Raw genomic sequence first — 17,156 nt, forward strand, 5'->3', positions numbered from 1 at the left:
TCTGAAGTCTCATTTTTGATGTTGTTGATAAGGAGGGGTTACCCGTACAGGTTTTATATACGAAGGTATGCCTGTTCTTACTACCAATTTAAACTGAGGCTAATCATTTTCCCCAGGGCCACATACTAGTTTCAAGGCAGTTTGGGAACCCCAAAACATGTTTGCACCCCAGGATTCAGGAAAAAGCTAATGAGGTTAGAATTCTTCACTCCATGTGACTCATCATGTGAGAAAGGAGATGACAGGGGCTCTTTGAACCTGGTTTACACTAATAGCTGGGGGCGGTAAAAATTTATAGTTGATCCACGGTTTTAACACCCCCCCCCCCCTTTAACTTAAGATGACTGCCAGAGGAGGTAGTACACATGGCACAGCCATGATGCTTTGCACCCACAGCTTTCAAGGCTAAAACTCCAGACAAAAATTATGTCTGTGATGAGTGACCCCATTGGAAAGATTTCCTCTCACCTACTGTCACTGTGGCACCTGTGCAAGTAAAAGAAGATGTGATAGTCACTGAGACAACAAAAAACGTGAACAGCATTAAAAAACAGTGTTGTAAATTCGAATTCTTAACCATCCTACTAAAATGTGCTTTTGTCTCTGTCTCCATCACTTCATGTCCTCAAAGAAACTGAGGGAAACCTTGCTAATAGGGACACAGGCGGAAATAAAAACCTGAGAGGGGATGAAACCCTTCCCATCTGAAAAAAGTAAAAATAGTCTACAATTGGACTTTAAGATAACGTTAGAGCCACAAAACCTAAGAGGGGGCTCCATGGAATTTCAAACCCCTTGCACGTCTCTTCTTATTCTTATGCTCCGTACACATGATCGGATTTTCCGACAACAAATGTTGGATGTGAGCTTGTTGGCGGAAAGTCCGACCGTGTGTACACAAGTCCGTCGCACAAAAGTTCACGCATGCTCGGAATCAAGCAGAAGGAGCCGCACTGGCTATTGAACTTCCTTTTTCTCGGCTCGTTGTACGTCTCATACGTCACCACGTTCCCACGTTTGTAATTGTTGGCCAACATTTGTGTGACCGTGTGTATGCAAGACAAATTGGAGCCAACAACCTTCAAACAAAAATCCACAGTTTTGTGTACGGGCATAAGGCTCACCATACACATTACAATCTGATTATACAATCTTTGTGCAAACAACTTTAAATTTACCAAAAATGTGTAATATGTGGACCTACCTAATTTATCCATTCAGTTTATATCTAGTCAGGTAGGTCCTTGCACTACATAATTGTTAGTAGATCTAAAGGAGATTGTACATTCAGATTGTAACATATATTGTGAACCTTAGATATGGTTATTTGTCTGTTGCTAGGTGGTTTTTGTGTTTGGGTTGTTTCTGGTTCTCCCTTTTTGTCTTATTCAGGTCCTCTCTACCTGTCACTACGTAAGATGACAATCAACAGCCGTTACCAGTCAGATCTATCCACTGTTTGCCAAATAAGATTGGTCCTAAACTTCTCGCAGGAAGTCTCTCAACTAATGGGACACCTGTCAGCAGCTGGATCTTCAATCAAGCCGAGCTGTCCTGTCATGCCTCCCGTTGTCACAGTTATCCTTTATTGGGGGTATTGTCACCATATTTATGGGTGGACAGTGTAAATAAGTATAGCTACCAGACCAATTCAGTTAACCTCAAGTCTTGGCAACTGACCTTTTGGTTATTGGTTAACACATTTAATCACTTCAGCCCCGGAAGGATTTACCCCCTTCCTGACCAGAGCACTTTTTACAATTTGGCACTGCGTCGCTTTAACTGACAATTGCGCAGTCATGCAATGCTGTACCCAAACGAAATTTGCGTCCTTTTTTTCATACAAATAGAGCTTTCTTTTGGTGCTATTTGTTCACCTCTGCAGTTTTTATTTTTTCCGCTATACACAAAAAAAGAGTGACAATTTTGAAAAAAAAAACTATATTTTTTACTTTTTGCTATAATAAATATCCCCAAAAATGTTTTTAAAAAACAAATTTCTTCAACAGTTTAGGCCAATATATATTCTTCTACATATTATTGGTAAAAAAAAATTACAATAGGAGTATACTGATTGATTTGCTGACAGCGTGAGGAGAAAAAAAAAGCCAATCACCGGCTTCTGTCAGAGGGACATCAGTCCTGAACAGGGCGAGCCATTGCTGCCTCATCTGTGCCCACCAGTGCCACCTACCAGTGCCCATCAGTGCCACCTACCAGCGCAAAGTAGTGCTGCATATCAGTGCCTACAAGTGCCACCTATCAATGCCCACCAGTGCCACCTATCAGTGCCCATTAGTGCTGCCAATCAGTGCCCATCAGTGCCTCATCATTAATGCTGCCTTTCAGTGTCACCTACCAGTGCCTATCAGTGCCCATTAGTGCCCAGTGCCACCTATCAGTATATGTAGCCACCTATTAGTGCCTTTCAGTGCTGCCCATTAGTGCCACCCATCAGTGTCATCTATCAATGCCACCTCATCAGTGCCCATCAGTGCAGCCTTATCAGTTCCACCTTTTCAGTGCCCATCGGTGCAGCCTATAAGTTCCGATCAGTGCAACCTCATCAGCGCACATCAATGAAAGAGAAAAATTACCTGTTTGCAAAATTTTATAACACACACATACTTTTTCTTATTTTTTTTCCCTTTCAGCAGCTTAGTAGATGCCCCTCACTTATTCTTATGTGGTAGTGCAATAGTGCATGTTTAAACTTTAATGTGCTATTATTACAGGCTGGGGATGGAATTGCAATGCCGTTGTTAATTTGGACGTCAAATTTCGATTTAGTTTTAGTCATAGTCTTTTGAATAAAAGGCCAATTTAGCTTTAGTCCTATTTTAGTCATCTGAATTATTTTAGTTTTAGTCGTATTTTAGTTGACTAAAATCTCCAGTACCAGTGTTAAAATATTTTCGTAGACAAAATTAACACCGTTTACAGGTTTGTGGATAGGTGCTGTGGGGTCCAAAAAACAGTTTTAAGCTTATGGTGGTCAACTCAGTTAAAAAAGCATACCCAAGTTCACACCCAATAGTCAGTTAGACATATGTATATTTCTGCAGTGTAATGAGTATTCACTTCCCTCTAGGCAGAAGTTACAACATGGCACAAATCAGTGTACTTCTACTAACTCCTGTTTTTCTCCTTTCTCTCCTCCTCAGTCTGTAATAATGTGTATTTGGAAAGATCCCAGTCAGCACTCCTAGCCCTGTCACGTGACTGGAAAAGGAGAAGCAGTTCTCCTATAAAAGAGAAGAGCGAGCGTATTATTGTTCATCAGAAGCTGCCTGCACAACTCAGTGAGGACAACACATCAGAGAGACTCAGAGACCGAACATGGAATCATCCGACAGAAAGGAATCCAACGGGTAAGCATGTTACTCTTATGTTTTATTTTTACATACTAAATTTTGTGACTTACCCCCCCCCCCTACTTATATTACTGCCTGTATAGCTGAGTAAATCACATACGTTTTATTTAGCCTTTGATTCATGTGGTGAATAGGCCTTATTTCAATTATGCTGCAAAATTATTTCCCAGTATATTTATATTTATTGTTTATTTGGTAAGTCTGATAGAAAGCCAACAAGCAGTCTAGTGCAGTTTTTGCCAACCTACCAGATTGAAATTTACTGACACGACACCCAAAATTTACTAGCACAGTTAAGTTTTTTACTGGCATTTCCAAAAGTTACAAAATTACAGTTGATTTAAGGTAGATATTAAGGCAAAAAGCATATTTCCTATTTTATTCTCAATATAGTAAGTAAGTGGCTCAGGGACAGAACTCGGGGGCAGGAAATTAGAATGGGCGACACATGCACATGAAATATACTCTCAGAGTGACACTGACAGCAGTGTGCAGCAGCACAGATCACTGACATGTCCCTCCTGAGTCACAGTGACAGTCTCTATCCATGCCAGGTGGTCCTCTCAGTCCCCTCCAGTCCAAACAGCATTGACAGTCCCGATCCTGGCCTGCCTTGCTCCCATCCCACAGACAAGCACACGAGGCTCTGGTCACTCTGCTTGGCTCCCTTGCACCATGACATCACACGACATGCTCAGGCACCATCTCCGCCAGACCTATCCCCCACCGGTACTACCTGAACACACTGTAGAAGGAACTTAGATGGTCCTGTCCAGCTCCGGACCCGAGCTGCACATGCCCAGTTCCGAGCCAAGCGTCACATATATTTTTTACTGGCAACCTTTTCCTCTTACTGGCATTTACTGGCAGGAGAAAAGTGCCAAAAGTTTTTTACTGGCTAAAAATACTGACGGTTGGCAACACTGGTCTATTGTGGAATCTTGGGACAACAGCAGGATGGGATGCATAATCTGTCCCATTCCGAATTTCCAATGAAACACATTGAACAAACGGCTTCTGTTATGCTATTCACCTCCCTGCTTATAGGTTTGTCTGTATAAAGAAGTCTCTCTGTCAGCTGTGATTACAGTTTAACTTAAAACTAAAACCAAAACTGTTTTAGACAGAATACAGGAGGGTTATAACCCCTGCTGGGTAGTTGTTTTTTTGCCATCTGTGTCCTCTTGGGGAGGTTTCCCTTCACTTCCTGTCCCATTGCCAGAAGTTAGAAGAAATTCCTCCATCCTTGGTTGTCACCATAATGAGTGTCCTCATTGGAAGATCTTCATTCTTTCAAATTTAAAATTTGTCATTTTCTTTCACCTTCACTCTTATGTCCTGTACACACGGTCGGATTTTCCGATGGAAAAAGTGCAATCGGATTGTGTTGGCGGAAATTCCAATCGTGTGTGTGCTCCATCTGACTTTTTCAGTTGGAATTTCCGACACACAAAGTTTGAGAGTAGGATATAACATTTTCCAACAACAAAATCCGATCGTTTAAATTCCGATCGTGTGTACACAAATCCGACGCACAAAGTGCCACGCATGCTCAGAATAAATTAAGAGATGAAAGCTATTGGCCACTGCCCCGTTTATAGTCCCGACGTACGTGTTTTATGTCACCGCGTTCAGAATGATCGGATTTTCCGTCAACTTTGTGTGACCGTGTGTATGCAAGACAAGTTTGAGCCAACATCCGTTGGAAAAAATCCATGGATTTTGTTGTCGAAATGTCCAATCAATGTCCGATCGTGTGTACAGGGCATTAGTGATAATAGTCACCAGGACAAATAGAGAGGGTGAAGCTCCCTAAAGCTAGCTGTACACTGCACAATATGATTGTAACATCTTCATTGGATCTACTAACATGTAAACACGAGTTTTGTTAGATGTAAATGAGATTGTTCAGGGATTGTACAGATTGTGGTGTGTATGGCAACCCTAACGGTGACACAGACAGCAATAAAAATCTGAAAGATGTTCTAATCCCTCTTCGCCCTATCCAAAACTAAAAGAAACTTTTTGGCTACAGTTGCACTTTAAGCACTAATAAGAATGTCTATAATGTGTCACTAAAGAATGCGAAACATGCAAACAGGCATTAGTATTATTGTGCAATAAATGAATACATTACAAAAGTATGTCAGAGTAATCACTATGTTAATCTACAACATTCTCTGTTTCTTTTGACATTTCTTTGCACAATTAGCTACATTGTATGTACCTTTTAATACTGAGCAGCTATGCAAACACGTATTAGTTGTACAGGCAGTCTGTCATACGTAATAGTTCTCTATGTTACTAACCACTTGCTTACTGGGCACCTAAACCCCCCTCCTGCCCAGACCAATTTTCAGCTTTTAGCACTGTCACTCTTTGAATGACAATTACGCAGTCATACAACACTGTACCCAAATTACATTTTTATAATTTTTTTCCCACAAATAGAGCTTTCTTTTGGTGGTATTTTATCACCTCTGGGTTTTTTATTTTTTGTTAAAAAAGTTAAAAAAAGACCACATTTAAAAAAAAAAAAAAAATACAAAATCGTTTTATATTTTGTTAATTAATTTTGCAAACAGGTAATTTTTCTCCTTCATTGATGTACGCTGATGAGGCTACACTGATGGGCACAGATAGGTTGCACTGATAGGTACTGATAGGCTGCACTGATGGGCACCGATAGGCTGCAATGATGGGCACCGATAAGGCAACACTGATGGGCACTAATAAGGCGGTACTGATAGGCACTAATAGGTGGCACTGGTGGGCATTGATGAGGTGGCACTGGTTGGCACTGATAGGTGGCATTGGTGGGCACTGAGAGGTGGCACTGATGGGTGGCACTGATGGGCATTGATAGGTGGCACTAAAGGGCACTAATAGGTGGCACTGATAGGTGGCACTGATAGGTGGCAATGATGAGCACTGATGGGTGGCAGTGATGGGCACTGATGGGTGGCAGTGATGGGCACTGATCGGCACTGGTAGGTGACACTGATCGTCAGCACTGCTAGGTGACACTGATGAGGCACCACTGGTGGGCATTGATAGGTGGCACTTGTGGGCACTGATTGCTGGCACTTTTGTACTGTGAGCACTGATTTGTGGCACTGTGGGCACTGATTTGTGGCACTGTGGGCACTGGCAGATGGTACTGGTGGGCACATAACAGGCTGTACCTCTTCGGGACCGATGTCCCTTCAAACAGAAGCTGGTGATCGGCTTTCTTTCTCCTTGCGCTGCCATCGATTACCAATCTTCTGTTTACATCAAGTGATAAGCTGTCATTGGCTGACAGCTGATCACGTGGTAAGGGGCCGGGATCTCATTGACTCGGGTGATCACAGTGAGCGCCGCGCGTGCCCTTCAGGGGGGCGTGGCGAGCCTGCAAAGGGGAGGATATCAATAGACGTACTCCCTGAAAAGCAGATCCGCACTGTAGCCGTCACTCGGCTATAGTGCGGATCTGAAGCAGTTAAAAATAAACCTGACAGCTCAGGTCGATGCCACTGTACCAACAATCCAATGTTAGTACAGCAATCTCCCCTGCTGTTCAACTATGTTCTGACAGGGGGACACCCCCTCACCATTGGCTGAGAGCACTGATCAGAACTTTTTCGGTCATGCCCCTTTTGGACTGGCTGCAGTACACACAGGCCGAATGTCGTCTGGTTTCTATTGAACCCAGCAATGCCGCCTGACAACATCTGGCCTGTGTGTACAGAGCCTTAAAGCTGATGTCAGATAGTAAGATAGGTGATCCTGCCACTAGTGAGAAATTACCGGCATTAGGATCGCTAAAGAGCTTGCCTGTCTGTCTCTATAAAATTGCTTCCTCTATTGTCGGCCGCTGGCCTTAGTGAATCTTTAGCTGGCAATTTTTCGCTACTGGCAGAAATGTCCATCTGACATCTTAAAATTCTTGGCCAAAGAAAAGCGGTCTTCAGATAGCATTTGTGCACAGATCCTAACATTTTCAACAGGTTACTGGGAAGATTTATGGCACTTTCTGTAAATTATTTCTATAAGCACCACATTCTGAAATCATAACCCATTGTTAATGTGTATACATCCCCCAAACCTTTTTTTTTAGTTTTGGATAGAATATGGAAGGGATAAAGTGCCTGTCAATTTATTATTTGCTGTCTATGCCCTATTGAGGACATTTTCTTCACTTTCTGTCATGAAGACAGAACAGGAAGTGAGAGGAACTCTCTACAAAGTGAGGAAAATTTCTCCTCTTTGGCAGATGTCTCTAGAACAGGTGTCACCATTGGACGATTTTTCCTGATTCCCGCTTTGAGGACAACTGTAACATTTTGGATTTCCCATCAATTTTTAGGACCAAGCCTTTTCTGGCACTTTTTGTTTACAAGTAAAAATCTGTATTTTTTGCTAGAAAATTACATAGAATCTCCAAATATTATATATATATATATATATATATATATATATATATATATATATATATTCGCACACAGTATTTGCACAGCCGTTTTATTAACTCATTTTAAAAACAAAAAAATACACTTTAATGAATTTTAATGCCATAAACACAATATATAACCCAGTTTTTGGTAAAATATAAAAGATGATGTTAAGCTGAATAATTAGATGCCTAACATGTCACTGTCACACTTCAAAATGCACATGCTCGTGGAATGGCGACAAACTACAAAAAATCTCCATAGGCGACGCTTTCAATTTTCTTACAGGTTACCTGTTTAGAGTTACAGATGAGGTCTAGCACTAGAATTATTGCTCTCACGCTAACATTTGTGGCGATGACTTACATGTGTGCACAGAGAGATGGGAGTGTTTTCAATTTTTTTTTACTTTTTTATTTATTTTTTACACTGGTTCATTTTTTTTTTTTATCAGTTTTATTCCTGTTACAAGGAATGTAAACATCCCTTGTAATAGAAATGAGGGATGACAGGTCCTCTTTATGGAGAGATCTGGGTTCTATAAGACCCCAAATCTCTCCTCTACCTTTGAAAGCAAAAGATAAAAAAAATATTGATCTTATGCTTTAAAAAAAAAATTGTTTACTTTCACCGTAGACTGAAAGTGACACTATTCCTGCTTTGATTTACTGCTACCTCTAACACCAGCTTTTTTTTTTTTTTCTGTATGTTGACTAATTGGGGAGATTTTCCTTCACTTTCTGTTCCTATTAAACCTGTAAACAAATGAGAGGTGTCTAACAAGGGTAAGAAGGCCCCAAAAGCAATAAAACATTGTCAAAAGTTCTACCCCTTCCTTACCTGACAGTAAGGGGAAATCTCCCCAATAGGCACACAGGCAGACATAAAAACCTGACAGAGGCTGTAACCCTTCCCTGCTCTATCCAAAACAAGATAAAATGTTTTGCCTAGAGTTGGGCTTTACTGATCACATATGTGACTAGCCAGGAACATTCAACCCAGCTGATCCATTCTACATCAGAATATAGCCAGCCAATTTAAGATGAGCCCATAGACATACTATTGATTTCTAAATGATCTGTAACCAGCTTGCCTGAGAGGTGCTAAATTTTATATCTAATGGTATTTTTATTTATGGTAAGAACATGTAAAAAATGTGATGCCACAGTGGGGGATTGGTTTTTGAAAAATGTCTAGGACAGGAAAGTATTGTATTGCTTAAAGTCTAATCTACGTAATTAGATATTATTTTTAATCCTTTCTACAGTTTGTGAATAACTATTACAAAGTACCACTGTCAAGCTACATTTTTTACATGTTTGCTTTAATCATTTATAAAAAAAAACTTTGAAATATTATCTCTTTTAGTGTTATGGGGGACTTGTCTGAGGCCTTGAAAGAAGCAACAAAGGATGTCCATCAGCAAGCAGAAAACACAGAGTTCATGATAAATTTTCAGAAAGGACACGTCACATTACATGAGTTCAAGGTAACATTTTTATCTAGCTGATTATCATAACAAAGATAACATTGTGGAGATTTTACACAAATTTAGTCAGTATAAAGTATTACATTTTTACTCTTGAGATATCATAAACGTGAAAATATGCCAGGTCTTTTATCTGATATTTTGACTTTCTCTCATTTATAGCTTGTCATGTCATCCTTATACTATGTGTACGAAGCCCTGGAAGGGGAAATTGAACGCAACAAAGAAAATCCAGTATTTTCCCCACTGTACTTCCCTCTGGAACTCCATCGCAAAAGTGCTTTGGAAGAAGATCTTGAATACTTCTATGGACCACAGTGGCGAAAAAAGATCAATTTCCCACAGTCCACTAAAAATTATGTAGAGAGGCTTCATCATATCGGTCGTAAGGAACCAGAGTTGCTGTTAGCTCATGCATACACAAGATATTTAGGAGACCTTTCAGGTGGTCAAGTTCTCAAAAAGATTGCTCAGAAAGCACTTCAGCTACCAGCCACTGGGGAAGGACTGGCCTTTTTCACCTTTCAACATGTTACCAACGCAACAAAGTTCAAACAGCTCTATCGCTCCAGAATGAACTCTATAGATTTTGACAGTGCTACCAAGAAAAAAATCTTAGAAGAAGCAAAGACAGCATTTTTGCTTAATGTAAAGGTAATTATTCTATATTTTTGTTGGGCAAGAAAAAATCCATTCAAAGAAATAGATTAATAATTCATCTAAAGGTTAAGAACTAAAATAATAATTTGTGAGCACTACTGTACATCTTCACCTGGTTATCATAATGGAGACAAATTTGCTAGCACAATAATTAAATGTTACCTGCTATTTTATACATTTGTTGGTGTACTTTTAGCACAAAGTCCCCTCCCCTTCCAGCTACACCTTACTCCCTTTTCATAGTTGTGTTATGGCTGCTGTAGAAAGTTGCACTACCACTCCAATATTTAAAAGTGTACACATTATTACTCCTCCTCAAAGGACCCAGTTTCTTTTCCCTCACCAGTGCTTAATAGAGTCTTGGCTTTAAAAAAAAGCAGTTGGACCCCTACTAACCAAATAATTGGGCCACTCCAGCAAGTATTGTTTGGGTTGCAAAATTCAAAAACACTACTAATACTTTTGTGTAAAATACTTCATGATGTCCTCATACCTCTAGCTCCACAGTAGTATATGGGCCTGATTAATAGAAGTTAACAAAGTAAATCCCTGTCTGTCTTTCCACTCAACATATCATACCCAAGAAACTCAAAACCAACTCTTATAGGGCGTACACACGGTCGGACTTTGTTCGGACATTCCGACAACAAAATCCCAGGATTTTTTCCGACGGATGTTGGCTCAAACTTGTCTTGCATACACACGGTCACACAATGTTGTCGGAAAATCCGATCGTTCTGAACGCGGTGACGTAAAACACGTACGTCGGGACTATAAACGGGGCAGTGGCCAATAGCTTTCATCTCTTTATTTATTCTGAGCATGCGTGGCACTTTGTCCGTCGGATTTGTGTACACACGATCGGAATTTTCCGACAACGGATTTTGTTGTCAGAAAATTTTATCTCCTGCTCTCCAACATTGTGTGTCGGAAAATACGATGGAAAATGTCCGATGGAGCCCACACACGGTCGGAATTTCCGACAACACGCTCCGATCGGACATTTTCCATCGGAAAATCCGACCGTGTGTACGGGGCATTATGGTCTTCCTAAGAACTTTACCTTTACTAATACTACAATACTCTCAACAGATCATAGCAAAAGAGTTTCCTTTTTTTGACAAGTTGCTCTCAGCTTTGCTATTGGATGAGCTATGCTATCATTAAATATAATGCAGAAAAGATTTGTATATAAACATAGCTTCTGAGAATGTCAGGTAACAGCTGTTCTCAGATCCGTAGCATATGGAAAGAAGTACATATTGACTAACTATAACAATTTCAGCACCTGTACATTTAAAATAACATGCTGTTTTCTAATGAGCCCATATTTACACATCCTAAAGAAAAAGGTGTATTTCTTTTAAAGTGCTCATTGGCTCAAAGCCCTCCAATCAAGTCCCACAAATACCTTCAAAGCCTGCTAGTGAAGCCCAACCAATGTAGGTTTGATGGTGTGGCATTGATGCTGCACTGCTCCTGAATTCAGAACAGTGTCACCACTCTCATGTAGGATATGCCTGCTTGCACTACAGTAGAATAAAAAAAAATGTTGCAGAGGGCATGGCTATCAGCATTGTCACTGCTGATTGTCAATCCTGTAGCTTGTCAATCAGCACCTGGCCACACCTAGTCCTACCCACTGCTTTTTGGCTCTCCTCCTGCTACTGTGATCTGCAGTGCCTGGAAAGGGAAGCATATGAGACACAAATAAAGGAGGATTTGGCTCAGTCAGGGAAGGTAAAGAAAGTAATGTGTTTACTGTATGAGGCTTGTGCAATATATAGTCATTGGATTTGTTAGTTTCTTAGACTGTCATACAGGAGCCTATAGTTGTAAACATATGTGTGACCACGTGGTTCACAGTTATCAAAGTCCACCTAGGGCTAAAGGTGTGGAGCTGGACCTGAACCATGGAAAAAGAGAGAACCCATTATGTCCTGATATGCTTTTTATCTATGGCCTTTTCATTATCTGTGCTAAAAACAGGAAAAATGAGAAGCAAGGTGCACACAAGATTTTGCCATACCTGTCTTTACAGGTAGCCCTGGCCATCATATTACATTTTTATGAAAAAAAAGTAACTTTTATCATATATCTAATTTAGTGTATTCTTTTTTAAGGTGTTTGAAGAACTGCAAACATTATCAACAAGACAGAATGACAATATAACAGATGACGCTTCAACATTAAGAAACAGAGTACCCAAATCAATAAAAGGTTAGATATTATTATTCCATTTTGAACTGATTTTTCAAGATGTAAAACAATACCAGTGAAATAGTAATAATTAGAATAATGTGATTTTGACTGTTCAGTTGTAGCTTTATTCATTGTGGGGCAGGTAATCTTGTAGACTGACGATCAACATAGTGGAGATGAACTAATATTTAAGGAACATTTGTATCATTAGTTCACTAGATTTTCTCCTGAAATCCTATCCACTGGTTTTGTCTTGGGCAAATTTAGCTTTTTAAATTTAATTTTTGAAAAACTGTGGTTCCTAATAAAGGATATTGGCTGGCATCATGACAGATTTAGCACACCAATATGCTGTTAGTAGTTCATGTGGGCATTGAGAATGAGGTCCTTAAAAGTGGTCAGAAGGACAGGTAAGTGGTTACTCCCTCAAAACATACCTGATAAAGGGGTCAATTAGATGGGTTTTATAATATCTTTATAAGAAATAAAGACACTTCTCCCTCTCTTCAGCAATTTATTAAAAAATACTTACAGAATGGCAGCTGTTTTATTTAGAATCAAATACATTCTACTAAAAACATTTGTGTGATTTGAAAAAAAAAATGACGAAAAGTATTTTAATCTAACATTAACTATTACAGTTGCCTTATAATTGTTTAAGATTTGCAGTAGAGAGGAGTTAGAAATGCATTTTGCAGGCAATCTGATGAATTGAAATGTATTTGTAGCCTATCACATCTCCCTTTTCCACATCCTATTCTCGTGTTATAAAGTCTGCAGGAGGGTTTCTGGGGGACTTCTCATCTGCAGTTACTTAACCTATTCAGTAAGTCCTTTAGAATGCAGAAGTTAACTCTTAAGGGGCCGAAAGAACTAATTTTACTGTCTCTTACATGTGGAAATTGAAAGCGTATAGATTTGCCTTGTGGATCAGTCATTTTTACAAATATTCAAGTATAACCTTAACCTTATTAATAGAATGCATCGAAATACCTGAAAGAAAAGAGTATGTTGTACTCAGAAAAAGATGTGTATTTGTTATTCAAGTAGAAATAGTATTGTTATTTAAAAACTATGGACAAGAAAAATCCTAAAATATGACTAACTATTAATGCTTATTTATGTTCTTCCCCTTTTAGCAGGAGACTCCAACTACAGGATCCATACCTCTGAGCAGACAACATTCTTCAAACAGTTTCCAAGATGGGTTGCCATTGGTGGATGTGTTCTCTTGGCCATCATGGGACTTTACATTTTATAAAAAAAAATATTTGTAAAAATGATTATAATGAAAAACTCTTGGCATATCTGAATGCTACAACTGCTTTGTCTGCAAAGAAGACAAACTTTTAGATGATTTGTGTTATGATTGTTACACCAAAATGCACATAATCATGTTATTTGATTGCTTTACCTAAACAGAAATCTGTCATGCCTGCTTATATCACTAAAAAGCAATAATACATTTTGCCTTTATCATTCCATTATTTATTCAATACAATATTTGAATCTTTCCAGCAGGTCGTCTTTCATTCTGTAACATGATTGGTTAGGCTTTCATGTGCTCCCATTAGGAAGACATGAAATATAAATGTGCATGACTTCTAAATCAGTGGAGCAATCTAACAAATTCAGTAGTGATACATGTGAAACTGTTGCTTCATCTTTCAGCTCGTTAATCATTTTGTGGGTTTCATTCCAACAGAGCTTGTAAGGTGTCACTTTTTAGGTGATTAGAGAACTATATTCAGTATTGTACATATAAAACATTCATACTCACAATAAAACCTAGAAGCTGATTGGTTACTATGCAGAGCTGCACCAGATTCTGTGTGCACTAGTTTTAGTAATTTTCCCCCAAAGTGTTACAAAGTACCATAGGTATTATTTTTGGAATTTCTTATATTTGTATGTTCTTAAGAATATTGTAAATAACCGTTGTAAGAATTTTTTATCTTTTGTAACATATGTATGTATACCTATCAATCCAGGTGATTGAACTAAACGTTTTTTTTTTTTACAGTCTAAAAATAAATGTATTACTAACTTGTAAATAGAAATGGCTCTATCATTTATATTTCAAAGAAACATTTTTTTTTGCTCAATTCAATTTAAAACAAATAAGAGGTACAGAATGAAGAAGGGGGGGGGGGGTATGCAATGTGCACTATAAGAGCAACATATTTCAGCATCAAGAACGTGGACATGTTGTTCTAGGTATTGTTGTAAGCATTTTTAAACATGTTTAAGTATATTTGAACTTTTGCTATAACGGAAAAGGGTTGGAACCCCTGAAGTGTTTATTTTACTATTTTTTTATTGGTTTAAGATGAACAGGAAAAATACTGATAGGTGAGTGTGGAAAGATGACTTAGTAGTAAAGGTGTTTTTGCTGATTTATTCCTACAGGTAAGCCTATACAAGGTATAGTATATAGGTACATACTGTACATAGGTACAGTATATATACCTATATATACCTAGGTATATAGATATATACTGTACATAGGTACAGTATATATCTCCTGCGCAGGAGTGACGACATTGCGGCTCGGCCAATCAGATGTCCGCAGCCTGCTAACCTGGAAGGAAGACTGGGTGAAAATGGAAGCCCTGTGAGTGATGACAGTGTGCTGCTGGAGGGCTTCATTTTCAGGTACGTCTTTCATAATGTGCCAGTGTGCACATTATGACATTACCCTAATGCCCCGTACACACGGTCGGATTTTCTGATGGAAAATGTGTGATAGGACCTAGTTGTCGGAAATTCTGACCGTGTGTAGGCTCCATCACACATTTTCCATCGGATTTTCCGACACAAAGTTTGAGAGCAGGCTATAAAATTTTCCGACAACAAAATCCGTTGTCGGAAATTCCGATCGTGTGTACACAAATCCGACGGACAAAGTGCCATGCATGCTCAGAATAAATAAAGAGATGAAAGCTATTGGCCACTGCCCCGTTTATAGTCCCGATGTACGTGTTTTACGTCACCGCGTTTAGAACGATCGGATTTTCCGACAACTTTGTGTGACCGTGTGTATGCAAGACAAGTTTGAGCCAACATCCGTTGGAAAAAATCCTAGGATTTTGTTGTCGGAATGTCCGAACAAAGTCCGACCGTGTGTACGGGGCATAATGCTTTAACTCAAGGCAAAACTCTTTTTTTTTTGTTTTGGATAAAGGATAGAGGGATTAGAATACCTGTCAGTTTTTATTGCTGTATGTGCCCCCATTAAGGAGATTCATCCTCTCTATTTGTCCTCTTTACCATTATCATTGAAAGTGAAAGTAAAAAAAATCCCACATTTTGGGTTGTCCCCAGAAAAATAATAGAGGGGAAATCTTCCAATGGTGACCTGAGGGTCCCCAAGGGATTCCGTTAATTTGCAGGGATTTCCTGTCACTTCCTGTTTGGCTATGGGACAGGGAGTAAAAGAAAATCTCCACAATGGAACACAGATGTTGAAAAATAATCTGACAGGGATTATAACCCTCCCTTGCTCCATCCAAAATAAAAAAAAAGATTTTGCCTATTGTTGTACTTTAATAACAAAATGCCATCAAATGTTTACATACTGTTTATTCCAAAAAATCAAGAAATCATGAGATTATATGGTCCTGACAAAAAGGAGGATTCATGTCCAAAGCATGAATACATAAAAGAAAATAATATTTTCATCTACAACTCTTTCTTGAAGCACAGTAGTAGATAGCACATGAAATTTAAAGATCAGAAGAGAGAAAAGAGAGGAGGCTAGAAAAAAATCTAGAAGCTGGGGTGCAGCACCTATTGTAAGAACAACCTCAGACTAGGGTTGAAAGGTGCATCTATACTTTGCTGACCGCAGTAAGTTATCCTGGGTTGCCAAAACTTCAAAAATGTGCTATGGATATTACTTATTCATTCTGTTAGTTTTTCATTGTACCAATAGCTCTGTGTTTTACTTCATTAAAGTTGAGAGTAGGAGTTTTCCATGATCTTGCTATGCTTTAGTAGCCATAAAGATATGCATGCTTGAGTTTGTTAGTGTTTAGTAATATTTGCCATGGATTTGTGTAGTAAGGCTTCCCATGGATTGTGAGAGAGTAGAGTATTTTTTGTTCTTTATATCCTTTTATGTATAGGAAACACAGTAGAAGTAAAAGTAGTGGTACAATGAAATCAAGGAACATCATGTAACCAGTGCCCAGAGGTGTCTAAAGGCACACAGGCCTGCATTTTAACTTATCTTTGGATACTGTGTAACAGAGGTATAGAATTGTACACGTTACAATTACAACTTTGTAAAGAGTTAGGTCATAACACAAGTGTCACACATCTGTGCCTGATGCTTGTTGTGATCAAGTACTTTAGTGTGTGAAACGCGTCAACATTCCTGTGTTCCTGTGCTGTTCGTCAGTTTACAATAAATCACCAGTATCATCATTATCCTGTGCGACTTCTTTCTCATCCCTTTGCTGCATATCTGCCACCTGTATTCCCAAAGATCAACGGTCAAGTTGGTATAGCTTTAACTTGCAAGGTACTGCTGTTACTTGTTATCTCACAAGACTTGTGTTCAAGACTTGTTGACCACATGCTGTTAATTCAGTTAACTACATGCCCAGCTAGACCATCTCTCCTTCTATTGAAAGTGGTTCTAAAACTAAAATGTTTTTTACCTTAAAGTGATTCTAAAGGTTGTACTTTTTTGTAATAACAAACATGTTATACTTACTTATTCTGTGCAATAGATTTGCACAGAGCAGCCTTGATTCTCTTCTTTCTGGGTCCATCGCCGGTGGTCCTGGCACCTCCCCCCTGCCTAAGGCCCCCAGTTGCAAGCCTCTTGCTCTGGGGGCACTCAAACAGGCTCGCTCCTGAGCAGCCCTCCTGTGAATGGACATTGTCCATCCACACACAGAGCTTGGCTTGGTCCCACCTCGTGCTTTCTCCTCCCACTGCTGTGTGAGCCAATAAGGAGAAAGAGACCTGGGAGAGTCATGTGTCATGTGT

At 39.3% G+C, this 17,156-nt stretch overlaps 1 protein-coding gene across 2 annotated transcripts; it reads left to right on the forward strand.

Moving 5' to 3' along the window:
• Positions 1-3,215: 3,215 nt before the first annotated feature.
• On the forward strand, positions 3,216-14,016 carry HMOX1 (heme oxygenase 1). Of its 2 annotated transcripts, none has more exons than XM_073592820.1 (5): positions 3,216-3,371; positions 9,176-9,296; positions 9,459-9,950; positions 12,080-12,176; positions 13,298-14,016. In XM_073592820.1, exons 1-5 carry the CDS (start codon positions 3,340-3,342, stop codon positions 13,417-13,419), a joined length of 864 nt encoding a protein of 287 aa, XP_073448921.1. In that variant the 5' UTR covers positions 3,216-3,339; the 3' UTR covers positions 13,420-14,016. The 2 variants fall into 2 exon arrangements, with proteins under 2 accessions (XP_073448921.1, XP_073448922.1); XM_073592821.1 differs by having other exon boundaries at positions 13,301-14,016.
• The last annotated feature ends 3,140 nt before the right edge of the window (positions 14,017-17,156 follow it).

The sequence above is a fragment of the Aquarana catesbeiana genome, linkage group LG07 (genome assembly GCF_042186555.1).
Source record: "Aquarana catesbeiana isolate 2022-GZ linkage group LG07, ASM4218655v1, whole genome shotgun sequence".
Classification (NCBI taxonomy): domain Eukaryota; kingdom Metazoa; phylum Chordata; class Amphibia; order Anura; family Ranidae; genus Aquarana; species Aquarana catesbeiana.